Source organism: Alnus glutinosa, chromosome 5, assembly GCF_958979055.1.
Source record: "Alnus glutinosa chromosome 5, dhAlnGlut1.1, whole genome shotgun sequence".
Taxonomy (NCBI): domain Eukaryota; kingdom Viridiplantae; phylum Streptophyta; class Magnoliopsida; order Fagales; family Betulaceae; genus Alnus; species Alnus glutinosa.
Window position 1 is genome coordinate 30,586,645 of NC_084890.1, and position 27,758 is coordinate 30,614,402.

A 27,758-nucleotide genomic window follows, 5' to 3' on the forward strand; every position below is an offset into this window, starting at 1 on the left:
CTGTTCTTTTCTAATTATTTCTGATTGATTTTGGCTCTGAGTAGAGAATATTCTTGTGGCTAGGTCTTATTTTTGGTTTTTTCCTCTTCATTTTATGCTTTACATTTTGTTTTGTTTTTTGTTTTTTTGTTTTTTTTTGTTTTCATGTTATACGTCCTTTTCCATAACTGATGGTGATGGATACATTTTTGTATATTTAGTGATTTTTGTTGGGTATTTTGTGGGAAGAGAAGAATATATTTTAAATGAGACTGCTAAGATTTGTTCTTAATAAATTATTGCATGCTCTGAAATTTTTTATCAATAAACTTTAGTGATATATAATCATCGGTAATCTTCGCCAACTAATAATTCATGCAGTGTTTCTTTTATTTTTGTTACTTTTTTTATAATCTGCTTGTAAGGCTGCCCATTTATAGCCTTTCCCCTTTCTGTTTCAGTGAATGTCTATGATCCCAAGGATAGAGTGACAAACCTGGATCAAGGATATGGATTTGTGGAGTTCTGGAGTGAAGAAGATGCTGACTATGTTAGTGTTGATCACGTACTCTGGTCATGCTATCTGTAAAACTTTAGAGTATGTTAAGATTATGGCTTAACTGCGAAGTTTTACTTTCAGCTTCATTCGTTGGTTCTTTACTTTTGACTAATGATTTTGTCCCCTTTGATAACTATGCAGGCCATCAAGGTGCTAAACATGATTAAACTGTATGGAAAGCCAATTCGTGTAAATAAGGTATGTTTTCTTTTATCTAATTGTTTTACTGCTTTTTTATGTTTTGTGCTGCATACAATTTATGAAGCATTATTATATTTGGAAAGGTTTATTGGCCATTATGTCCTGATGTTTTGTATCTGTTCTATGAGATTTGATGAATTACTAAGATGTGATTTTTTTTTTTTTTTTTTTTTTTTTCCAGGAATCCCAAGATAAAAAAAAGTCTGGATGTGGGAGCAAACCTTTTCATTGGGAACATTGACCCTGTAAGTTAAAATCTATCAGAGTTATGCTTGCTAGCGCAAGCTAGATCATTGATTTTAACTTTGTCATTATCTTGATAGGTTAAATTCTATCAGAGTTATGCTTGCTAACGCAATCTAGATCACTGATTTTAACCTTTTCATTATCTTGATATTCTTTGCAGGATGTGGATGAGAAGATTCTATACGATACTTTCAGGGCATTTGGAGTCATTGTTACAAATCCTAAGGTTAAATTTTTGGCTTTTCTGTAGAAAGATTTTGTGCAAACTTCCAACTTGCTAATATGGATGTTGGTGTTCTTATTTTAAAGTTAAATAGGAAGCTGCTAATGATCTTTCAGCCGTTAGAGTTTCTATGACATCATTTATGCATATAATTTTTTCCTTTGTTTAATTGTTTGGCATCGAACTGTAATATTTATCTTTGCTTGCCTATGCATAGAGGGTGTGTTTCTTGGCAATATGTAGTAATTTTGCTTATCATTTCTGAAACTGCTCTCTCTCTCTCTCTCTCTCTCTCTCTCTCTCTCTCTCTCAGTTATTTTTAGTAGAGGAATTATGGAAGTTCTGTGAACTCTAGGTGTATTTGTTATACTACCTTTGTGACTTCATACATCTTATTATAGCAGGTTGCAGGGTGGCTTTGAAAGTTTGCTTTGTCTAGGAAGGGGAACTGAATCTATGAGTTTTATTTGATATAGTTTTTTTTTTTTTGATAAGTAAATTTTATTTGATATAGTTAATCCATCAAAGGGAAAATCATTGGAGTAAGCGAGTATTTTTGGTTAGATCCTGCTTTCTTCTACTCATGGGGGCAATCCTCTAATCCTTGAAAGATTGAAGGCCAGCTTTGTCTTCTTAACTCGCTTTCGTATGCATGTGCTTCATGTTCCGCTCCTTGCATTGACATAGAAACTGGTTTCGATAGATGCTCCTTTAATAGCTTTAGCTAAATTGGTATTGGCGGTTTCCTTATTTAGACTTTTTGAAAGGGCATATAGATAGTAATCACAAAATGGTATGTTTAGTTAAGGTTTTTTGCAAGACCAAACTACAATTTAAATTGTAACTTAAAGGCTACCTTATCACATTCTAACTTCTAACAAAGCCGCCTGTAATGTGGTATATTAGCCTATCCCCTTTGTTCCATTTTATGGGGTGAGGTAGCACGTTCTGTTTCAGTACTACATAACGTTATGATATACATTCTAGATGGGACAGACCGCGATCTTCCTTAGGTTAAATGTAATGGTACTTTGATATTGGAAAATCTTAGAGCTACTTGATGAGCGTTTTTACATGGCCTTCAACTCTTCATGTTGGTTTTCTTGTAAGATTTTAATTTTGTTTTAGGAGAACTGGATGTAAATACCTCGTTAGTGGATTCTGATCTCTTCTTGCCTGTCTCTGCATGGGACAAGTTGTGGGCTCAAACATTTGTACTGAATGCATAAAAATTCATTTTAGAATGTATGTTTTCTACCTATTAAGAATTTGATGCTTCTGTTAGCTGGATTCTGATCACTTCTCTTGTCCAGATCATTAGAGATCCAGAATCTGGAAATTCACGTGGTTTAGGATTTATTAGCTATGATTCTTTCGAGGCATTTGATGTTGCTAGTGAGGTATGTGTCTTTTGCTTATACTTTCATATTCTCCAAATATGCTAGAGAAACATGAGGTTCAAGTATACAAGAATTAGATGACTTATCAGTTTTGTTATTTGGTCATAGCTTAATGCCAAGTCTACACATGATCATTGAGTCCATATTATTCATTTTGGAACTTAGTTGTGCCTCTAGGCTCTTATTTTGATTACATTGTAAAAGATATAATAGTAACTTCTAAATTGTTGTAACATGTAAGACATGAGCTACCCCATGACACTAGCATTATATTTTGATTATACATGGAGTTGATCTGCTAGTGATCTTTTGAATTTACAGGCAATGAATGGCCAATATCTTTGCAACCGTCAAATTACAGTGTCATATGTAAAGGGGAGCGCCATGGTACTCCAGCAGGTTAGACTTTTAAGTTGTCGTTTGGACATTTGGACAGGAAGTTGCAAACCACTAGATGCAACTTTACAGGCTGGACACCTTGGCTGCGCAGGTATTACCCAAAAAAAAAGAAGAAAGAAAATTAATGATATATTTTAAATTTTGTTTATTTAGAGTCGTTTTAGGGACTTAGGGTCTAAAACAACTAAAAAAAAATAATAATGATTTTTATTATTTAATTTTTTTATTTTTTTTTTCCTTTCTTAATTTTGAGCCGTTTTAGTGCTAAAATAGCTCAAACCAGGTTTTAATACGCTATTATGTTGAGCCGTTTTCAAAACAATGATTTTTTTTTTTTTTTGGTTGTTGTAGTGGCTTCAGCTATCTTCGGGTGGTGGTTACCAAGTGGGGGTACAGATGGGCTTGCCTTACTTTGTACCCCTTTATCTTTTTTAACCGTCTTGTGCGGCCTTTTGAGAGGATCGGGTCACTTGTTTGACCTATTTTTTACCTTTTATAATTATTTCAGCATTGTTTTAGTCTATTGTTGGGAAACCTATCCCTTTTTCATTTGTAGGATAGTCCACTTTTTCTTCCTTTTGGATCAGAAGTGGGAAGGATCCTCTCTTGTAACCCTTTCCCGTATTCAATTAAAAAAAAAAAAAGAAAAAAAAAATTTAGCATGACCATATAAATAAACAGAATTTTCTTACAAATTGGCCTTTAAAAGTGACATGTCTTTAATATGTGAGAAACACATGTTTTTTTAATAGCATGTGCTTTCGGTTTATAGGAGTTTCTTATAAATCAGTTCGTAGAAAATTTGTGTCCATATAAATTCAATTATATACCTTGAAAAAATAGAGTTACCTTTAAAGACATGTTACACCTCCATCTCTTAACCATCTTATATCCGTCTCTTTTTCAAATTTACCATTGCATCCATAGGACCAACATATGGATCTTACATATTGATTTAAAAAAGGGGTGGAGGTAGAAAATTAGCATTTCTATTTTCAAATTTTATAGCTAGCTCATGACATTATTTTGGGTCTAATTTATAACAGTTTAACTAGTGTGACCATACATGAATTCAATCATATGACTAGTTAGAAATAACATTAACATGAATTCAATCATATACTACTACATGAAAAACGGGCTTTAATAATAATGAAATTAATAGCGATGTAAAAAAATAAAATTAAAATGGTCGCAAAAAGCAATCAAATTGCGATGACATTTTTCCCGTCGATGCTATAATGCTATTGTTGTGCAAAATATAACAATTGCGAGAAATAAGACAAAACAATCACACAATGCAAGTTATGTTCATAGGCGAAGGCGATCAATAATAAATTTATTATCAAAAGATGGAATATAAAATAGTGAAAAGAAAACCACTGTTAAATTAACACTTTTCTTAAGAACATGAATTGATAGGAAGATGTAAATTTAATTATTAAATCAACACTTCAACACTCTCTCATGTGTGGGCTCAAACTTATTTAATAAAAATTATTCATTAACATGATTCGAACTTGGGACCTTTGCTCTGATACCACTTTTTCTTAAAGTTTTAAGCTGATAGGAATAAATAAATTTAATTAATACATTTTTTTTTTTATTATTTTTATAGGTAAGAAGCAACTTTATTAAGAAAGCGTTAGGTGTCTCTACGTATATAGGCTGTATACAATATAGCTCTTACAATACCCAAAATCCAAGAATAGAGCCCGAAAACTGCAACGATCCCAACTATCAGTGGGATATTAGCTTCTTCCGAGCGGCCCACGATTGGGAGGTGGATGTTTTGGCTTCTTTTTTCTCTTTGCTGTATTCAACTAGAGTGAATTGTGATGGGGAAGATCAGCTCCGGTGGTATCCTTCTCACAAAGGGAAATTTGATGTTAGATCTTTCTACAAGGCTCTTGTTTGCAAAGAGGCTATCCAGTTTCCTTGGAAAAGTATTTGGCGGACCAAGGTTCCCTTGAAAGTGGCTTTCTTTGCTTGGACGGCAGCGCAAGGGAAGATCCTCACCTTGGACAACCTCAGGAAGAAGCGTGTCATAGTGATTGATAGATGTTGCATGTGCAATACGAATGGGGAAACGGTGGATCACCTTCTTCTCCATTGCGAGGTTGCACGCGCTCTATGGAATGCCTTTTTTAGTCGCTTCAGTTTGTCTTGGGTTATGCCTCTGCGAGTGGTAGATTTATTCGCTTGTTGGTGGACGGGTGGACGTTCTCAGAGTGCAGCTGCGTGGAAGATGGTCCCTTGTTGCATTCTGTGGTGCTTGTGGAGGGAACGCAATGACAGGCAGTTTGAGGACAAAGAAAGATCCATTGAGGAACTCATTTCCTTTTTCTTTCATTCCTTGTATTCTTGGGTGGCGGCGTTCCTCGCACCTTTACCTCTTAGTTTTAATGATTTCCTTGTTCTGTTTTCTTTTTCTTCCTAGCTGCTTTTCTTGTATACTTCCTGTGTACTTGATTGCGCTTTGCGCTTTTTAATGATATCTCTCTTACTTATCAAAAAAAAAAAAAAACAATTACTCGAAACACCCAAAGAGCACCCACAAGAACCAAAACCTAGACAACACCCACAACAAAACCCAAAGCAAACCCAAAATACAAATCAAATTCAAAATACAACGGAAAGGCCAGAGTTGCAAGGAAAAAAAAAATTGTAGTGGAGTCGGTGCGTGACAGCCACGTGTTCTGGCGGTGCAGCTCGGAATCAGCCGGAGAAGCCAACGAAGCGGTGCATTTGTGGAGTAAATGTCCCAAACATCATAGATCTAACACCCAATCTTTCGGATCTCACTCGGCCACACGCGGCAGCGTCGACGGCGGGGAAGAGTCGTACGATGACGGAGATTCCACCAGTGAGGTGCGTGCACGGAGAGGACCCAAACATCGTATTTCTACACCCCAAGAAGCAAAAGCCACATACGTTGGTGCGGCAGCCAACCACAAAAACATCGATGACGGAACAAACCAGAGTAAGCCGGTGAAGCCTTGGAGGGGACGCGTGAGCGCAGACGAAGACCCAGCTGTCGCAGATCTACACCCAAAAGCATAGGAAAAAGGACCAAAAGGAAGAAGAGAAATTACTAGATCTAAATAGGAAGAGAATCGGATGAGAAGGATAGAGGACCCTAGACAAAATTAGAGAAGAGACCTAGGGGTTTTTGGTAGAGAGGGAGGCGAGGGAGAGATACATTGTGTGCTATTGTTCAAGCAGATATATTGTATTATTTAATCAATACCTTAACACTCATAACTCAAACGTTTCAATATACCCAAATTTCGCTTTCACAAAAAATAGTTTTTTTTCTTAATAAAGAAAACAAAAGTACAAATTTCTATTTTGTTGAGATAAATGGTGGCTGATCTCTCTCACTAACACGACGAGGCCTTCTTTTTCTTTCTCTTACGGTGCGACGCCAAGAAGAAAGAAAAATATGCAAGCTTTCTTGACTTTGTCATGTGTTACTCTCTTTCTCGTTTAGTGGATTTATTCCATATTAATGCTCCGTTTGTTTGGGCATAAATTTTATTTTATTTTTAGTGTTTAGTGCAATTGAAAATGATGGTCAACGAAAATTATTTTCAGTATGACTGTAGAAATTTCTTTAATTTTTGAAAAATGATTCTAATAGAACTTAGGAATAATTGGACCTGAAACTATGCTCATTAAGGTGAGCTTTCATTGATATTTATAGAGGCTTAAAAGTGTTCATGATAAACATTAATTCCCAGAATATAGCCCAGGGTTTCTACCTTTACATAGCTGAATTAGAACTCTTTTTGACTTGATTTCTTATCTATCTATCACAGAACTGAACTAGGACTCTCCTTAGTACAATAGTTCTTCGGATGGGAATATAGTTCTTTTAACTAGAGTCCAGATTGGACTGTGCCTTGGATTGTGCAATACAAGACTCATGCCGGGACTATTGAGTCTTGTGCGGGAGTTTCGTTAATAGATTCACAGTTTTAAAAATTATAAATCATTTTCTGGATTTAAATTCTTCATTCTTGTAGCCCTGTTTGTGGGAATCCGCCACCGTCGAGTATTGGAGTTTGTTAGTAGCTACTAGTCCGAATCTATCGTCGAAGGTCCTCGAATTTTGGTATCTGTTCGTCAAATTCTGGTGCCGGCGACCAAGTTCCACCTAAATTGGCTGGAATCTGTCCAGTATGGCCAGAATCCAGCTATACTATGCCAGATTTCGGCCACTTTGGCTGAAATCCGGCCAATTCAAATTCCTGCGAAACTGAATTTGATGCCTTTTTCATAACTCAACTCATTTAATCAAACATGTCAAACTCCTAAATCTTAACTTGTTAGATTCACAAATTGTATAAAAAATTGCCTACGTGCTACCCACAAGAATTACGACCTTTCCACTTCTACGATTCCTTAAATTCACATGTAAATTTTTAAGAAAACAAAACTCTGTTTTTGTGAACACTATAATTTTCGAACGGGCTTCCATTTCTCATCATTTGTAAAACTCAAAGTCAATATCGAGCTTCTTTACATTGGTTCTGTAAGTCCTTTAGTAGTATCACATATCCATTTTTGCAAACTGCATGCATTCCTGCCTCTGCTTAAATGAGCTATGCATTCAAAAGCTCTGTTTTTCCATTTATAGTCATCGTTGTTAGAGGATGGTGTTTGTTAGAGTAAGACTGCCTTGGACCATTATTGCTGTAAAATCCTCTAGAAATTTGTGATTGAAATAGTTAGTGCACTAGGTCGTATGCATTACAATTTTTATAGAAATTAAGGAGATTAGTTGACATGTGAAATTAAACCACTACTTTTGCCTTAGAGAAACTCTATGGGTTAGTTGCATGGTTTTATCTTTTTTGTAACACAAATTTCTTATAACTTTTTTGTAAGGATAAGAAATTCAAGCTTGTGTGCTGACTTATATGTCTTACATCTCACTGAATGTGGGTTTTAGACAATTAACGCATTGAAATTTCATAAAGTTACTTAATCATTCTACATTGTGGCTCAACTTTGATGATGAGTTTTAAGAAATACTTCTTAATATCGACACTAATCATCAAATTGTGCTGTTTTGGTGAACAGATATAGAAAAGGCAATTTTGACAAAGGCTTCAACTTTAGCAATAGTCAAGGATGAAAATGGGCGTATAGCATTGGAACAGTTCGCAAGGAAATCTTTTTCAATTAGCAGTGGAAGTCAAATGCCAGTATGGGAAAGATGCATAGGCTCCTGTTAGTTTTTCTCCAATCCAAAATCTCTTTCCTTGCATAATCAAATATATCTCTCCATATTTCTCTCTCTCTCTCTTTCTTAGTAATGTTAGGGGACTATATTTTTATTCTTTAAAGTTTGATGTGCTTTTTAAAATTATCGTTGGATTTGAAATTGATCATTATTGTATTTTGATATAATGGTGATTTTAAAAGGTACATCAACTTTAGGAAGATAAAAAGATGGTTACTAGAATTACTCACTCTAAATCTAAATTAGTCGTTTTTTTTTTGATAAGTAAGAGAATTTTATTAAAAAACGCAAAGCGCAATCAAGTATACAGGGGGTATACAAGAGAGACAATTAAGAAGAAGAAGAAAGCAATACAAGGAAATCGTTATAACTAATCCCTAGAGGTGCGAGATACGCAGCCGTCCGGGAGTACAAAGAATGAATAAAAAAGGAAATGAGCTTCTCTATGGTTCTTTCTTTGTCCTCAAACTGTCTATCGTTGCGTTCCGTCCACAAGCACCACATAAGACAACAAGGAGCCATTTTCCACACGACCGCGCTTCGGGAGTGTCCCCCCGGCCACCAACAGGCAAATAAGTCTATCACCGGAAAAGGCATCACCCAAGACAGACCGAAGCGACTGAGAATGACATACCAAAGAGCGCGTGCAACCTCGCAATGAAGAAGAAGGTGATCCATAGTCTCCCCGGTCATTTTACACATGCAGCATCTATCAATCACAATGACACGCTTCTTTCTGAGATTGTCCAAGGTGAGGATTTTCCCTAGCGCTGCCGTCCAAGCGAAGAAGGCCACTTTCAATGGAGCCTTGGTCCGCCAAATGCTTTTCCAGGGAAATAAAATAGCTCCTTTGCAAGCAAGAGCCTTATAGAAAGATCTAACATCAAAAGACCCTTTGTGAGAAAGGGACCACCAGAGCCGGTCTCCCCCATCTTGAGCAACCTTGGAGGAATACAGTAAGGAGAAAAAGGAAGCCATGACGTCCACCTCCCAATCGTGTACGTCACGAAAAAATTTGACATCCCACTGATAGGATCCACTTACCACTACCAAGTGGTCTGCTACCAAAGTATCCTTGGCACAAGCTATATCATACAGAACTGGAAAAGCTTCCTTGAGGGACATCTCTCCACACCATACATCATCCCAAAAACGTATCCTGGACCCATTACCCAAGATAAGTCTGGTATAGCTACAAAACAAGCTCCACCCCTTCCTAATGTTCTTCCAAATCCCCACACCGTGAGACCCAGGGGGATCTAAGGAACACCAACTAGCCCTAGTAGAACCATACTTTGCATCCACCACAGATTTCCACAAAGCCTCTCTCTCATAAGCATAACGCCACAACCACTTCCCTAAAAGCGCCTTATTGAAAATTCTCAAGTTCCGGATGCCCAAACCACCTTCGGAAATAGGATAACAAACCTTGGACCAACTAACCAAGTGATATTTGAATTCATCGCCTATGCCACCTCACAAGAAGTCTCGATGCAACTTCTCAATACGACTAGCAACACTAGATGGAATAGGGAAAAGAGAGAGAAAATACGTAGGAAGGTTGGAGAGAGTACTCTTTATAAGGGTAACCCTGCCCCCCTTCGACAGGTACAACCGCTTCCAGCTAGCCAACCGCCTCTCAATCTTCCGTACAACTTCATCCCAACAAGACTTAGCCTTGAAAGGAGCTCCCAACGGAAGACCAAGATACTTTATAGGAAGAGAGGAAACTCCACAGCCCAATATGCTAGCCAGACCGTCCATATTAGCCACATCACCGACAGGAACCATAACAGATTTAGACAGATTAATCTTCAGTCCTGACACAGCTTCAAAAGATATAAGAAGCATACAAAGATAATGAAGATGATCAGAATTAGCCCCGCAAAAGACTAAAGTATCGTCTGCGAACAATAGATGAGAAATGTTAATCGCTTCACTGTTGCCAGAACCCACAGAAAACCCTGATAGGTAGCCCTTTTGGGCAGTAGCGAAGAATAACTTACTAAGAGCCTCCATCACAATAACAAACCAGAGGGGTGACAGTGGATCACCCTGTCTAAGGCCACGAGAGCTGCTGAAAAAACCAGTTGGGGAGCCATTCACCAACACAGAGAACCGCACCGTAGAAATACAATGCGCTATCCAGGAACACCATCTCTCTCCAAAGCCACATCTTCTCAACATATACAATAAGAAATCCCAGTTGACATGATCGTAGGCCTTCTCAACATCCAACTTACAAAGTAACCCTGGTTTACCGGATTTGATTCGACTATCCAAGCACTCATTGGCTATAAGAACTGAATCAAGAATTTGCCTACCTTTCACAAAAGCATTTTGAGGGGACGATATAATCTTCTCCACAACCTTTTTAAGTCTATTTGCAAGGACTTTTGCAATGATCTTGTACACACCACTTACAAGACTGATAGGACAAAAGTCCTTTAGATCCACAGCCCCAGACTTCTTCGGAATTAAGGCAATAAAAGTGGCGTTAACACTTTTGACAAACTTGCTTTGAGAGTGAAAGTCCCAGAATACCCTTATAAGATCTGTCTTGATCACATCCCAGCAGTCTTGGAAAAATGCAAGAGAAAACCCATCAGGACTAGGTGCCTTGTCTCGATTCATGCATTTCACCACTTCTAAGACCTCCATTTCCTCGAAAGGAAGTTCTAAGGAAGAGGCCTCAGCTGCATCCAAGGTGTCGAAAGCAATATTATCCATTCTAGGTCTCCATGGGAGAGGTTCTGTAAAGAGAGACTCATAGAATTGAGCAACATGTTCCCTGATAACCTGCTGGTCGGAAGAAATAGAGCCATTGATAGAGAGCGACTATGGAATTAGACCTCCTGTTCGAGTTAGCAATTTGATGAAAAAATTTAGTGCATTTATCACCCTCCTTCAGCCAAAGAACCCTAGACTTCTGTCTCCAACTAATTTCTTCCTGTAAGATAGAGTTCTCCAAGTCTCTGATGACCACACATTTCCTCTCCTTTTCTTCGGAAGATAAACCTTGTTGTTCCTCCAACCTATCAAGAGTACATAACTCTTCCATGTGCATTTTTTTGCGAAACTCCACATTACCAAACTCCTGTTCGTTCCATCTCTTGAGATCAGCCTTTAAGGCCTTAAGCTTTTGAGTGAAGATGAAGCTAGGAGAACCCTGAAAGCGATAAGACGCCCACCAAAGCCGAACCCTATCCACAAACCCTTCAGCCTTCAACCACATATTCTCAAACTTGAACGGTCTGGAACCCCATTGAATGCCACCACAATCCAGGAGGATAGGAAAATTATCAGAACACAATCTAGGAAGCCTTTTCTGAATAGACCCTGGAAACTTGACCTCCCAATCTGGAGAAACAAGAAATCTGTCAAGACGAGACCAAGAAGGATTCTCCTGATTATTGGACCACGTGAAAGTCCCTCCAGCAAGAGGAAAGTCCATGAGGCCCTGCTCAAAAATAAAGTCTGAGAACTCCATCATAGCAGCGTTAAGACGAACTTTCCTAGACCTTTCAGCAGGAAAGCGAGTGACATTGAAGTCACCTCCAATACACCAAGGCATCTCCCACCAAGAAGCAAGGCCAGCCAGCTCGTCCCAGAGCGAGCTTCTTAAAAAATAAAAGTTAGGACCGTATACCCCAGCAAAGGCCCAAGTAAAGTCATCGGCAACGCTCCTGAAGGAACAAGCAACAACAAACTCCCCCACATACAAATCTAATTTCTCAACAACCCTTCTATCCCACATGATTAGGATACCACCAGAGGCCCCGCATGAGGGTAAGTAGCACCAATCAACGAAGTGACATCCCCAAAGGCTCCTCACTAAGCTGTTGGAGATAAACTCCAATTTGGTTTCTTGCAAGCAAATAATGTCTGCCTTTCATTGTCTAATTAAGTTTCTGACTTTCAACTGTTTGCCACCCTCGTTTAATCCTCTGACATTCCACGTAAGAATTTTTGGCTTCATAAAAAACCTCCAAGCGCCCTCCCTTTGCACCTACTCTGAGAGGTGCTTCCTCTTCGCGCATCATAATTAATAGAACATGATAATCTATTTAGTTCCCTATTGAACTTGTTGCCCACTTTCAAACAAGAACCCGTCTCCTTCTTGTCATTTTCAGCAAGGATAGCCTCAAACACGGCTGAAAGCTGACCTTCATAGCCATCACACGTGACCCCCACCGAATGGCTATACTCTAGAATCGCCTTCAAAAAGTCCTTTGAAGATTTTTTACCGGAAAAACCCCTGAGATTATCACAAGGACAGCAACACAAGGGAAGCCAGCTCTTCCTCCGGGAGCTCAACAAGCTCCAATCCATTCGTGGGCCCCAAACCGGAGGGGGGAAAGAGAGTAATAGAGGCATTGTCAATTTCTGAAACCGAGGGAGAAATGCCCGAAGGAACCGGAGAGTCCGACGAACTCCGACCAGCCCAGACAACCAGCACGTTATCTGAATCCATCCGGGCTCTGGCAGGAGCAAACGGAACTTTGGGTAAAGCCTTCAAAATAGAGACGGATAGCTCAGACCCATCACTAGAAACCGGTTGGGAGGTTACGCTTTCCGGGGCAGGGACTACAGGCGGTCCTCCGGCGAAGAATAGAGGTGGGCTAATGACAGTGTCCACTACGTTGATGACTGGCCCAGTACCTAACTCCAATAGAGTGGTGTTGCTTATCGGTGCTTGGATTTCGAGAGGAGAAGAAACACCACCGACAGCTACTGTGCTTCCCACAATCTGATCCATACTCCTGGCTAAACCCATTTCTTCCTTTTCTTCCCTCACATCCACAGCTGTGATTTCTGGTCGAGACCCCCACTCGGTTCTGGAAACAGACTCACCGAGCACGTTCTCCGAAGATGTGATCGTCGGAGGTGGGTGACAAGTCCCGTCGGAACTCACAGCTCTATCCGGAACATTCTCTTGTCCACCGGAACCCAACTCCGACATCGGTCCTACTGCTGGGAGCGCTACCAGATCGGCCGTTGAACCACTTGGATTGGGCTTAGGAGTTTTCGGAACCCATCGGGTCCTCCGATTTTTCTTCTTCCTATTCTTCTTTCTCTTCCGCCTATCACCATTGGGCTTGAAGCCCGGCCCAACCAAAAGTAACCCTTCACGAACACTACTCAGTGCTCGGTCCACATCAATTTTCAACTTCTCCAGCTGGCTTTGCCAGAGTAGCAGGGAGGGTAACGTGTCTTTCCCTCCAATTAGCTGAAACCCAGCGCTAGTTTCACCAAAAGAGCAATCTGACTTGCCTCGGAAAACAGCATGGAACTGTGCTTCCGATTTAGGTAATCTTCTTACACCCTTCACATTCTCAGAGACATAACGGTCATGATGGTCTTTACCCAAAGGGTGCACCGGCTGATCCTGCTTCAACCTTTCCTTCTCCGGTCGGCGAGAACCTGTGCACAGAACTTCTGCGTAAGAAGGTGCACTGTCTGAGCCGTTTGAATCAGTAGCAGCATCTGTGATGGCTCCATTTCCATCAACCCGCTCCTTCGCTGGCAGAGGTCCAAGCCGAACCAAATCTTTCCCTGCTGACTCTATGAGGAAATCCTTTACCTTACCCAACTCTGCTAGGAACCTACTCCAACCCCACCCATTCCGACCTTCAGGAATGTATATAATCCCTCTCAGACCACCCAAGGCATAGGCTGCTACTTCAATGAATCTTCCAGCTACGTTACCTCCTCGCCTAACAATGATAACCTTGGACCCCTCCCTGAAAGACCTTACAAAATCCTTCCCTGAAAACCGCAGCACACTCTCCAGGGTCGAAAACAACCACCCAATGCTCTGAGCACCAAGCAGTACCAGCCCTGAAAATTTCCTCCTCCTTTCCTCCACTCTCACCACCGAAGCACCTTCTACCACCGTAAACACAAACGTCTTAGATTCCACACAACACCACCTCTCCATTTCTTCCCCTCTCGAAATATCAATCTCAATGACTAGAATAATCCTAAGAACAAAGATCTTAGGAAACTACTACCCAGTGTTGATCCCACCATACAATAACAGTCAAGAAACTACCTTCCAGATAATCAAGTTCACATAATCTTGAAAATGGAAATAAAATTTCTTCTTCAAGCCCTGGACCCTCTGTGGAAGCCAAAAGATTAAATTAGTCGTTTAACAGTAAACAATTCTAAATTTTGAGTCATTTACTGTTCAAATGACTCAACCTAAATTAGAGTCGTTTTTGTAAAATCCACTATCAAGGGCCAATGGAAAAAATAAATCACTATCCATATCAAAATCATATAGAATTCATTACAAAGCCTATAGGTCTCTGTCAGGATTAAAAAAAGAAAAAAAAATAGAATGATAGAAAAATCAATATGTTGATCCCAAGAAATATTCTAGTGGAAGAAATGAACATAAAATCTAAATCAACATGGCATTCTCAAAATGTAAGATGTGGAGGAAAGAGGCTAAACTCATTATATGGTTACGAACTTGTCTAGTCACTATATATAACAATTAAGTCAGGTCATTGATGCTCAGGAAAAAACCTAAAAAAATAAAAAAAAAAACGATTTGTTGATATTTCTGATTGAACCAAAATTTTGCTTCATCTTAAAAATCAAAATCAAAATAGTACTTTTTCCCTAACGTATTAAAAATATTTTGAAATAGAGTCAAAATCATGAGCAATATGACTAGAACTTGTAGCATTTGATATACTTCAAAAGATAAGAGATTAAAATGTATGGATTATGCCAAGGACTGCAAGACAAAACATATCCAAAGAAGTTCACAACTAAGACATAAATAACTGCATTTCATACATTACATTATCTTTATTTTTTCAATGAAAATTTCAATCTCATTTTTTATTGTTGATCTTGTTAAAATAATGTATATAGAATAAACAAAATTTCTCCAATTTTTTTGAATAGATTCTTTTCCTATTTTTAGGTTTTAAGGGGGTCTATCACAAAGCATTGATGCGGAAGTTAGCCTATCAATTAATTAAAGACATTTGGAAAAAGATTCGAAAGTTGCCGCTGAAGCAATTTCAGAAATATTCATCTATAATTTTTCTTACTGCAGAGTTGGGGAATGTTGAATTTCTAACTATACTTATACACTTTGATCCTGACTTCATATAGATGGTTGATGAAAAAAAACGAAATATATTTCACATTTCTATTTGATATCGGCAAGATAGGATATTCAACCTAATACATGAGACATGCGTTTTTAAGGATATGATTACAACCAATTGTGACAAAAAGGGGAACAACATGCTGCACTTAGCTGGAAAATTACCTCATGTGGATAAGCTAAATATCGTATTAGGTGCATCCCTTCATATGTAAGGGGAGTATTATAGTTTAAGGTGTGTTAAAATTATTGTAGCTTTCTTTATTCTAATTCCATATATATTGGTTACAATTTTATAGTTCAATTTATACATCCATCATTGTAGGAGGTTGAAAAGATTGTACAAACACCAAAGGATTTATTTACAAAAACACATGAAAAGTTACATAGAGATGTTGAATAGTGGATGAGGGGCGTTGCATGCTTGTGGCAATGTTGATTGCCACTGTGGTTTTCGCTGCAACCTTCACTAGAGCAGGTGGCAATGATCAAGGAAAGGGAACTCCTATCTTTCTCGAACGTAATCGGTTTTTGGTATTCTTCATATTAGATTTAATATCATTGTTATCCTCTTTAATTTTGATATTAATTTTCTTGTTAATTCTCACATCTCGCTACATAGAAAATGATTTTCTCAGTTCATTACTTAGAAGGTGTTTGGACTAACTGCGCTCTTCATTTTCGTAGTAGGCATGGTTGTTGCCCTTGGTGCAACTTGTTTTTTGGTCTATCAACGCAAAATGACAAAGGTTCTAACTGTTATAATTGTTTTAGTTGCTATTCAGATTTCCTTTTATGTTTTGCTACATTATGTACTTTTGGTCGACATAATCAGCTCAACATATTTGTCTAGATTTTTTTTTCGGTCCGGAAAGTCTATGTTTTGTTAGAAAGTGAAAGATGACTTCTGACAATTCCTTGATTGCCTCGTACAATTCTTTCTACAAACCAATTGTTGGAGTGGACATCTGAAATTGATCTTATAAGATGTTATAAAATGTCCTCTCCCATAATTGTTTTGTAGAAAGAATTGTCAGAGGCAATCAAGGGATTGTTAGAGGCCATCTTTCACTTTCTAATAAAACTTACGTTTATGAGACCGAAAAAGAAATCTAGACAAGTATGTTGAGCTGATTATATCGATCAAAAGTTCATAATGTAGCAGAACATAAGAGGAAATTGGAACAGCAGCTAAAACAATTATAACAGTTAGAACCTTTGTCATTTTGCGTTGATAGACCAAAAAGCAAGTTGCACCAAAGGCTACAACCATGCCTACTATGGAGATTGAGAGCGTAGTAAGTCCAAATATTAATCTTCTAGGTAATAAATTGAGAAAAAAAATTTCTATGTAACGAGATGTGAGAATCGACAAGAAAATTAATATCAAAGTTGAAGAGGATAACAATGCTATTGAATCTGATATGAAGAATACCAAAAACCAATTACATTTGAGAAAGATAAGAGTTCCCTTTCCTTGATCATTTGCCACCTGGTATAGTGAAGGTTGCAGTGAAAACCACAGTGACAATCAGCATTGCCACAAGTATGCATTGCGGTGCCCCTCATTTACTATTCACCATCTTTTTGTAACTTTTCATGTGTTTTTGTAAATAAATCCTTTGGTGGAATTGTTTGCCTTCAAGAATTCAAGGGGTACAATCTTTTCATCCTCCTACAATAATGGATGTGTAAATTGAACTGTAAAATTGTGACCAATATTTATGTAATTAGAATCAAGGAAGCTGCAATTTTCACACACCTTAAACCATGAATACTCCCTTTGCATACGAAGAGATGCACCCAATATGATATTTAGCCTATCCACAGGAGGCAATTTTCTAGCTAAGGGCAGCATGTTGTTCCCCTTTTTGTCAATTGATTGCAATCATATCTTTAAGAACGCTTATTTCATGTATTAAGTTGAATATACTCTCTTGCCGATATCGAATAGAAATGTAGAATATATTTTGTATTTTTTCATCAACCATCCATATAAGGTTAGGATCAGAGCGTAGAAGTGATTCTCTTATACGCTCTCTTTACTCTTTATTTTTTTAATTTTTTATTATTATTGTTATTGATTTATTTTGCATATTTAGATTTTTTTTTCTTCTTCTTCTTTTTAGGGTATTTAAGATTGTGAATTTTTAGATATTTCTAGACAAAATAAAAAAACAGAAAAAAGACATTTTAAACAGCTTTATTCTACTTAATTTTAGATTATATTACTTAATAATATTGCGTGTTTTTCAATATTTGTAGACAAAAAGGAAAAAAAATAAAAAATTAACATTCTACTTGTCTTGATTCAACCTTAACTTTACATTCTTTTAATTGTTTGCAATTTCCTAATCCATTTCAAAAGCATTAATGCACAATTGCAATCATATTGTCACGGCTATTGGGCTTAGTCAAAAGTTAAGAATCAATGTTAATTTGAATTGGTTTGTAGACTGTATGAGTGTCAGATTGTCATAGTAACATTACAGAATAATCCCATCTATTTGTAAATTATATTTTGAAAAGGACTTCACATGTACATACTTTCCACACCTGTGTTGACTGCGTTGTACCTAATAGCTAGCTAGATCATAACAATTTAATTAGCATGGCCATATATAAATAAACAAAATTTTCTTACAAATTGGCTTCTAAAAGTTATACGTGTCATTAACAAGTGAAAAACACTTTTTTTTTTTTTTTTTTTTAAATAACATATGCTTTTAGTCCATTTGAGTTTTTTTCCAAACCATTTGGTAGGAATTTTGTGCCCATATAAATTTAATAAAGAATTGCTAGACATCTCAATTTTTTTTTTTTAGAAGTTGGTTCCCAAATGATATGCGACATATTTTTCAAAATGATAAATCATATAAGATTGTAACACATCATTTGAAAACTAACTTACATACCTTGAAAAAACAAAGTTACCTTTTAAGACATGTTACACCTCTGTCAATCATCTTCTATTCATCTCTTTTTCAATTTTACCGTTGCATTTATAGGATCCACATAAGGGTTCTACATATTCAATGGTAAATTTAAAAAATGGGTGGAGATGGAAAAGAGATATGATACGTCTATATACAACTTTAATAATTTTTTTAAAATCAAACATTGGATATATATGACCTACCTCTAAGAAAATAGATCCAATAATTAGTTTGAAAAAAAAGTTGTTGGAGTTGTGTGTCAAGAGTTGTACAATAATAATTTCTTGATGAAAAATTAGCATTCTTTTTGTCAAATTGTACTATTAGATCTATAAGATTCATATGTAATTTTTACATATTCAATGATAGATTTTTTTTTTTTTTTTTAATATGAATAGAAATTTATAAAAATAAAATAAAATGAATGGAAGATGAAAAATTATCATTTCTCTTACCTTTTTTGGTACAATAGCATGGTAAAAAGTGTGGAATTAGTAGCCACATAAGCCTTAGCAGCTTTCCGTGCTTCTTTTTTTTGGCAAAGAATTGGGCATACGTAATATTATTTTGGAAGGTGATGTACTTTAAGGGGTTAAAGTGGTGAGCTCTAATGATTGTAATTGGAGTAGATATGGGCAATTAGTGGATGACATTCGAATTAATTATGCTAAATTCTTTTACTAGTTGGCATATTTATCATATTAGTAGAATCGCTAATAAAGCAGCTCATGGCTTAGTTCAAGTGGCTGTTAAACAGTTTATAGATCAGGTTTGAATGAAATAAATTTCTGAATGCATTTTTGATTTGTTCTGTTAGAGCAATATGTTCTATTTCAATGATTGATTTATAAAAAGGTTACTGTATTATTAAAAAAAAAAAAAAAAAAAAAAAAAAAGAAAAAAAGAAACTAAAAACAGATACCGAATTAAAGCAACAGAAAAGCTTATAGGGGTGGAACCAATAGCTAGCTTATGACATTATTTTGGCTCTAATTTATAACAATTTAACTAGCGTCATGAATTCAATCATATGACTAGTTAGAAATAACATTCCCATAGTCGCTATAATACTATTGTTGTGCAAAATATAACAATTGTGACAGAAGACAAAATAATCACACAATGCAAGATACATTCATAGGCCAACGCGATCAAGAATAAATTCATTAGCAAAGATGGAATATAAAATAGTGAAAAAAAAAAAAATCACTCAGTGTTAAATTACCACTTTTCTTAAGAACTTAAGAAGATAGGAAGATGTAAATTTAATTATTTAATCAATACCTTAACACTCCCTCTCACGAGTGAGCCCAAGACGTAAAATATTTAATTGAAATAGGAGATAAATAAAGGAGACAAGATTTGAATTTAGGACCTCTGCTCTGATACAATGTTAAATTACCACTTTTTCTAAAAGCTTAAACTGGTAGGAAGATGTAAATTTAATAATTTAATCAATACCTTAATATTCAGAACCCAAAAGCTTCAATATATTCAAATTTCACTTTCACACAAAAGAAACTTTTTCTTAAAAGAGAAAACAAAAGTACAAATTTCTATTTTGTTGGTGAGAACTTAAGTTAAAGGTATTGAATTATTGCCCTTTTTGACTCAAAGGTGCCGAACTTCAAAACGTGTCAATAACAAGTATTCCGTTAGGATTTACTGTTAAATCATGACAAAATTCTCAAAATACCTCTCATTTTTTTTAGAAAAAATAAATAAATAAAAAAAAATTGTTAGGATTTAGGTGTTGGTCAGAATTTAACAAAATTTTCAAATATACCCCTGTTTGAATCTTTGAAAATTTTTATAATTTTTTTTAAAAAAATAAATACACAAGTATTTTGAGAATTTTGACAGGATTTAACGGCAAATCTTAACGGAATATCTGTTATTGAGGCGTTTCGAAAATTAGATACTTTGTTTGAGACATTTTAAAGTTCGATATCTTAAGTAAAAAAATATGATAGTCCAATTCCTTAAGTGAAGTTATTCCATTTTGTTGAGATAAACGGTGGCTGTCTCTCTCACTAACACGACGCCTTCTTTTTCTTTCTCTTGCGGTGCGGCGCCAAGAAGAAAGAAAAATATGCAAGCTCTCTTGGCTCTTTGTCATGCGTCACTCTCTCTTTCTCGTTTAGTGGATTTATTCCATATTAAGTTGTTTTATTTTCCTTGTAAAATTATTTCTCATTTATTATAATCAAATCTCTTTATATTAAGGCTTTATTCTATTTTCTTATACGTTTATTCTCTTCCTCATTTAATTTAGGTTTTCTTGTTTCCCACTTCTTAACCTCTCTATAAATAGAGAGCATTGTAATACGAGACATATTATATGTACGAATAATGATTCATTGCCACATTTTAAAAGGCTGAAAAACAAAAATAAGGCTAAATGGGCTTTAATGATAAATTTATATTTGCATGGTGCCTGGACAAAAGCCATCATCGATCGTCCGTTGGCTAGAGTTCAATTGAATGTTTGATGGTAACGACAAACATTCGGTGCTGCGAAGAAATTCAAAAAATTTCAAATCCTTTCTGGTACATTGGGAATGGAGGTAATTGCGTTCAAAAGTTTATTCACTTAAATATTTTGCAAAAATATTTAATAGTTCTTGTGAGTTGTAAGTTGGTATATAAATGTCTATAAACAAATAGTTTATTACATAATTAGGCAGGGTGCTATAATTAGGTAAGCCCCATAAGGAGCCCTCTCACAATTGTCCGCCAGAAGGTATGCAGATGAGATAGCACAAAAAAATAGCTTATGCAAATGAGAAGTGTAAACTAATTTACATCTCATAAATTTTATTTTTCTTAGCTAATTAACTGAAAATATTTTCAAATTAACAAATATTTTACGCCGCGACAAACACTAAAAAATAATAAAAGTTTTTTTAGAAAATAATTTATGCCGAACAAATGGTTCCTAAGCTCGGAAAATGTTTGATTACCATACATTTTACTACAATTTCCTTACAAATTTACCTACTAGTTCATAATTGGTGAAATGATTAAAAGTACATAATTGACAAGTTTTCCTAACTAATTTAATTAAAATTTTAATTTTTTTTGTTTAATCATTTTACCAATTATGAATATCACATTAGCTTACACTAAAAATTATAATTCTCCCAACAACAACGTTGTTTTTGTTTTCTTTTGGAATATATATAAATATATTGTTCAACTTTGGATCTAATACTTCTATCCACACCTACAAAAACTCAAAAAGTCCAATGGAGGGCTAGCATTTTCTTTTTATCATATATTTGTTTATCTATGACTATGTGTCTCTCTTAAATTATGTACCTTAAACCATGTACCTTTTATTTTTTAATTTGAGCAATAAAAGATGTACCTTTTATTTAGAGATCAGCGTGGATTGAGATCACAAGGTATTGCATGGGGTATTCCGGTATTGTCGTATTGCACATTAGGGGACATGGAATTATTTATTTTTTTATTTATTTATTTTATCCCTCCTTTCTTTCTTGCTATAGAGTATGTAGACGTTTGGCTATTGATTTGAATGGTGCATTTAATATTACGATTTTATAGATAAAATATGTGATTTTAAATCAAATTACAGAAAATGAATCGTTTAGAATTGTGATTTTAAAACGTAAAAAATGTCTTTTCAAATAACAGGCATTGTTGGAGAAATAATTAGCTCCAAAGACACGTGGGCCTAAGGCAGCGTTATCAAATTGACTTTTGTCTTTCAAATAGACTTTTGCACAAAGACAAGAGGGTGCAGTTTTTAAAAATGCACAATTTTAACGGTTGAATCGTGTCCGCTTTTATAGATTTTACCAAACATTTAATTACATTATTAAAAATCATATTTTCATTAACTATATTTTGAAATCGCTATTTTTGCCCCCGTTTTGAGCCCAAACGGGTTGAAGTCCGAGGTACTTTAGTATGTTAGGAAGATTAGAAGAAATTAATAGTTCATTGGGATGTAAAATAGGTATAGATTACGAGAATATTCATATATGTGTATATAGGGAAAATTCTGAATTTAAATTATGCATCACTACTTACTTTGATTAATGGAACAAGAACCCAGTTTAGGTCATTGCTAAAACCAAGAAAAATTATATTCACTGGAGTAGTCGAGCTCTGTATCTCAAGCTCTTCGGCTCTGACAAAAATAAAAAGAAAAAAAAAAAAAATCCAAGCTTTGAATTTTGCTGGATGGCCAAAAAAAAAATGACAATAATATAAAGAATCCTATCTGAAAATTCTACCCTTTGGGTAAAAGTTTCTCTATCCCTATAATCTTCATTTTCAATGCCTTGATTGCTTAGGTACGACGATGTCGAAGTCAGTAACGGTCCATTCAGCGACTTGGTCAGGGTCCTTAAATATTTCAGTTCCCAAATCAATAGACATCCACTGCCTTCTTGCTGCTGTAGTTCCTGGATCCTGCAATCAAGTTTTTTCTAGCTATTCTCAGCATCAATCCTCAATTACCGCAGAGAGAATTCAACATTTAAACAATGAAACATATTATCTCTGCCCTTTTTTTTTTTTTCATAATTTGTGAGAGGGACTCTCCTACCCGAGCAGAAGGCCCATTCGGACAAGAAATCTCCTCTCTTCAATCCACTCAGAACAATATACTTAAAGTTTTGGTGCCAAATTTATTTATATCCTTTTTTTTTTTCTTCTTTTTAAGAGTGTTGCTATAAGTCCTATAACTTTTATTGTAAGTCTTTTATAAATTGATATATATGATAGTCATCATATTACTTGTCACGTTAGCCACTAAAATATACATTGTCACGTGACAGTTCACATGACATTTACCTCGTTTATAAATTGACATGGGAGTCCACATGACACTTACCACGTCAACTAATAAAATATGAACTGCCATGTGGTAATTCACATAACACCAATCATAAAATATGAACCGTCACCTAAGTTTATAAGGGAGTTAAATGGCAAATTTCTACTATGTATTTCCTCCAAAGTTACTTAATATATTTTTCTCCTCTTGTTTTATTGTGAAAGAGGTTCGCTATTTATTACCATTTAGTCCAAAGAACAGAGGAGGACAGAGAGAAAATCAAACCTGGTAGAAGTAAAGTGATTGAGACAGCCTCCCAACATCAAGCTCCCATGTCCTCGGATCCCCAATCCAACCCTCCCCCTGCTTTGTCGGGTACCCGTAGTCTCCCCAAACTGGGTGTGGCAAAATCTGGAGTATCTCCTGAGGCTGAGGATTGCTATATGGATCACACAAACTGAAAGGCACCTCAAGCTGCTCTGCATTCCCCGGGGAGCAATACAAGTGATAGGCGGCGTAAGGGAAGCGGGCAGTGTCGTTGCGGTGGACGCGAGTCCCATTGGGAAATGTGTGGTAAGGCGGGCAGACCTTGAGGTTGCCTGCATTGCAGTATGCACTTGTGTTTGGATTGATGATCATTTCGCTGTATCTGGTGACATCTGAAGTCACACTGCCATCACAAGGCTGCCCATTGTTCTTCCAGCAGCTTCCCATGTCCATTAGGTAGAATTGGCTGCTAGGACCACCACCTCTGATCACATTCAGAGTGAACTTCACTTTGAAGTTTGGTGATTCTGGGATCTGCACGCATGTGTTAGAATATTAATTAAATGATTAAGTTTTTTCTTTTATTTTTTATCAGTTTAAAATTTTAAGACAATTGATGTGGGTGTTTTGCTTGGAAGGGAAGCTGATAGAAGCTAAGGGCATAATGTAGATGGTTTATGAAAAGGCCTACACAAGACGTGTCAGAAAATTTACTTTCTTTTGGGAAGTTCTACCTGGAAAGTTTAGGTGAACCATATTCTTGAGTATTGATGCCATATTTTCTACATTTTCTGCTAAGCACCAATATATGGTCATTCATCATTAATTCAGGGAACGACCTTGGGACTCAATGGGGAAAACAGAATTGGATTACTAATTGTTGGGTAATGGGCTGATAAGCCCACATAATCCAAATCTTAAGCCCAAAATTAGCTCGTTATGCATAATAGGGAATCAATTCCCAAGCCACTATGGTACTACTCAAATATCAAACTACTATGGTACTACTCAAATATCAAACTACTGAATTGAATTAACCATTGTATGTTATATGCCCCTAATTATAAGGGCAAGAAGTGCTTTAATCAAGACGAACGTGAGAAGGGCTCTACACGGAATACAGATCATGATACAGAAACTAGCATGAAATAGTTGCATACATGCTACTATATATAAATGGTAACTCACACTTCAGGTAAAAGGGAATTTTGGCCCTTGCTCGAAACTCTGCCTCTAAGCATTCTTTTACTTTCATTCTCCAAACACTTTATTGACTTAAGCATCGAAGGAAATTTTCTTATCTCTCACGGACAGGCTCCATTGCTTATCTTTTCTTCTTCTTGTTTCTTTTGTAGGTGTGAATATATTGGTTGTTGTTTGACACAAGGAAAACTGTTCTAATACTAATATACCTACCAAAGAATAATTTAAAGAGAGTGATAGCTCCAATTACATTGTAGTAGAAGAGAAGAATTACTTACAATTTTAGACATCCCTCGAGTTGGGTAATGGTAACCCCCTGAAAATCCAAAGGTGGCATCCGATCTAAAGTAAAGCATCAACCAAGGATACTTTGTTGAAGTCCTCAAGACATGATGGAAAACCCAACTTCCCTTGCCAACTTCCTTTTCCCAAGTCACTGAATGGTAAGATATATTCCCCACCATACCTTTACTCAAATCTGCATCCAAGTCCCATGACCCATAAAACCTTCCCCCCAAAAAATTTAAAAAAAAATAAAAATTAGAATATTTAATTAAATAATTAAGAGAACTGTTATTTAGTAGATTGTCATACTATTAAGATGTGTAAATCAACCTTTAGATCATTCGTTTTAAATATATATTCACCACCATACCTTGTTGGTCGGATCATTCTTTTTACAGGTTCTTATTGATCTAAACACTGATTTTAATTTTCACTAACACGTCATCTCAGTTATATAATAGTCGTATAACAGTTTATTCAATAATTTAATTTATTATTTCCTATCAAGTTAATCTTACGTACCTTCCTTTAAGAGTGGTCCTATTATTCCCCTGCAATGTGGTATAATCATGATAAATCCTTGGCTGGTTCATGCACCCTTTTCCAAAGCAAGGGAACCCTTTGTCAGGGCCAAAAGGTCCAACTTTATGGCCATTTTTAGGGCATTTTGCTGCAAAAGTATCCATGTTGCCACTCTTGAGCATGATCATCCAGAACTGCCATGGCTTCGGGGTGTCTTCAACTTGACATTTAGAACCCAAATAGACTTCTTTCTCTGCAGCGTAAAGGTCTGCATTGGAAAGGGCCTTTGGTTGCACTCCAAGAAACGATTCTCCCACCCCTAGCTTGTTGTCTTTGTCCGTCACTCTGTGGACCAATACGTAGGGAAGAAACTTGCAGAGCGAGCAGTCGTTTTCTATTATGATAAAATATAAATTAACTTCAAAAAATCAACTGTAAATATATCAGTAATTACTTGTTCTGGACTAACAAGAAAATAAAAAATAACAATTTTGTGAAATTTAACTAAAATTAGCAATGCAAAATGTTGGGAAGTGGACTGGCAGGCCCAAACGGCCTGCGCCTTAAGGCCCAAGATTAGCCTGATCGATAATCTGGGTTCGGGCAACTTGCATGTGTACGTTTAATTGATTGTACATGATGGAATATAGATCATAATACAAAAACCAACGGGAAGCAATTGCGTACAAGCTACTATAAAAGGTAATTCACAATTAAGTGAAATGAATTTTTGGCCATTGTTTACTCTAAGCACCTTTAAATTCCTATCTTCTAAATATGTACTGACTTAAGCATCAGAGTTATTCCTTACATGTACTCCCGACAAGTTCCATTGCTTACATTTTCTCTCTTTTACAGATGCTAATTAATTGGTGTTCAATACAACAAAGAGATATGATGAATTGCTACTCCAAGATATAACTCTTTATCACCTTTGTCCACGTGGCAACATTCACTTTTATTATTATTATTTTTTATAAAAATAACTCTAAAGCTAGATAGAGAACCACCTTGACACATTGGCAAGGTGGTCAAAAATTGTGTTTTAGAGTGGCAAAAGATCATATCTCTAATACATAACACCATTTTTTTTACTAATACCCAACGTATATATGGATATTATATTTTCCATATATTCCATATTATGTTAATATAGAAATATTTTATCAATGCTTAAATAGAGAATATTTATATATGGACCTAATTATATGGAATATATGAAAAATATATATATTATATATTATATTTTTTATATATATTCTAACAAAAAAAAAAACCTTATTCTTAGACAGCCACCAGGATCAACAAAAGAGCCATAATGTAAAGAAAAGAAAAAATCAATGTAACTTACAATCTCAAAACGAAAGAACTTTCGGATGTCTTAACAATAGAGAAATGAGATGGAAAAAAAATAAAAAGACAATTTTCTTATACATCAATAAGAAAGAAAAATACGATTAGAAAATAAATAAATAAATAAGAAAGAAAAATAGCAGAGGAAACAGAGAGATGAAGAAAGAGAAAAGCAAAGACAGAGATAAATGGGAAGTTCACCTTTTGCCTGAGGTGTAGAGGCCTTGTATATGTCAAAGCAATCGGCAGCTCTTGGGCTGCCCATTTGAGGAACTTCTTCACCAACCTCATTGCACTGGTTCCATGACTCGATTGCCAAGCGCAGCCCATCCCTTCTCATTCCCGGATCACCCACCGCCGATACATACTCATGATCATCACTTTCTGCACCCGAAAGGAAAACCAGTAGTACTACTTCCAGAACAAAAGCAAACAGAAAAGCAAATGGGTTTTTCCTGTGTTTAGCCATTGATGACCCAATCAAGAAAGCTTGAGGTTTGCTATATATGCAAGCATGGGCATTGGAAAGGTTGATGAACTTGAATGGAAATCTGACAACTTTAACTTTTTATAACAACTTTTTGTTTTGTTCTTCTTATTCTTAGAATTGCTTTGTACGTAATTCATACTTCGCCATTGCATGGAACGTACTCTTCCTTTTATATGCTTAATTACTTTTGAGCTAATTAATATATATATTAGGAGGCATATAATTAATGTGCAGCATTCAGCTTATATATATATATATATATATATATACACACACGCCAATTTAATAGACTAGATCGATAAATAAATAAATAAAAATTTAAGATTTTCCACAAACGAGTAATGATATACAACTGTGATGATATAGCGGTGAAAATTAGCTTTTGGATCAACAAGCGCTTATAAAAAGGAAAAATCAAAAGGTAATTTTCATTGTCGCATTATTTTAGTTATATGGCAATCGTATAACAGTCTATTATGTACGTACATAGCATTTCTCCCCA

The 27,758-nt window shown here is 36.0% G+C and overlaps 2 protein-coding genes across 2 annotated transcripts; one reads left to right on the forward strand and one right to left on the reverse strand.

Annotated features, from left to right (window-relative positions):
* The first annotated feature begins 731 nt into the window (after positions 1–731).
* On the forward strand, positions 732–17,646 carry LOC133868439 (uncharacterized). Its single transcript, XM_062305338.1, has 8 exons — positions 732–736; positions 921–984; positions 1,146–1,211; positions 2,522–2,608; positions 2,930–3,098; positions 3,359–3,472; positions 8,096–8,245; positions 15,202–17,646. The coding sequence occupies exons 5-8, from the start codon at positions 2,933–2,935 to the stop codon at positions 15,393–15,395; spliced, it is 624 nt and encodes a 207-aa protein (XP_062161322.1). The 5' UTR covers positions 732–736; positions 921–984; positions 1,146–1,211; positions 2,522–2,608; positions 2,930–2,932; the 3' UTR covers positions 15,396–17,646.
* Positions 17,647–22,419: 4,773 nt separating this feature from the next.
* LOC133869302 (uncharacterized) lies at positions 22,420–27,346 on the reverse strand. Its single transcript, XM_062306257.1, has 5 exons — positions 26,968–27,346; positions 25,414–25,807; positions 24,885–25,113; positions 23,422–23,937; positions 22,420–22,769 (listed from the first exon to the last, which is right to left on the reverse strand). Exons 1-5 carry the CDS (start codon positions 27,233–27,235, stop codon positions 22,632–22,634), a joined length of 1,545 nt encoding a protein of 514 aa, XP_062162241.1. The 5' UTR covers positions 27,236–27,346; the 3' UTR covers positions 22,420–22,631.
* Between the last annotated feature and the right edge of the window lie 412 nt (positions 27,347–27,758).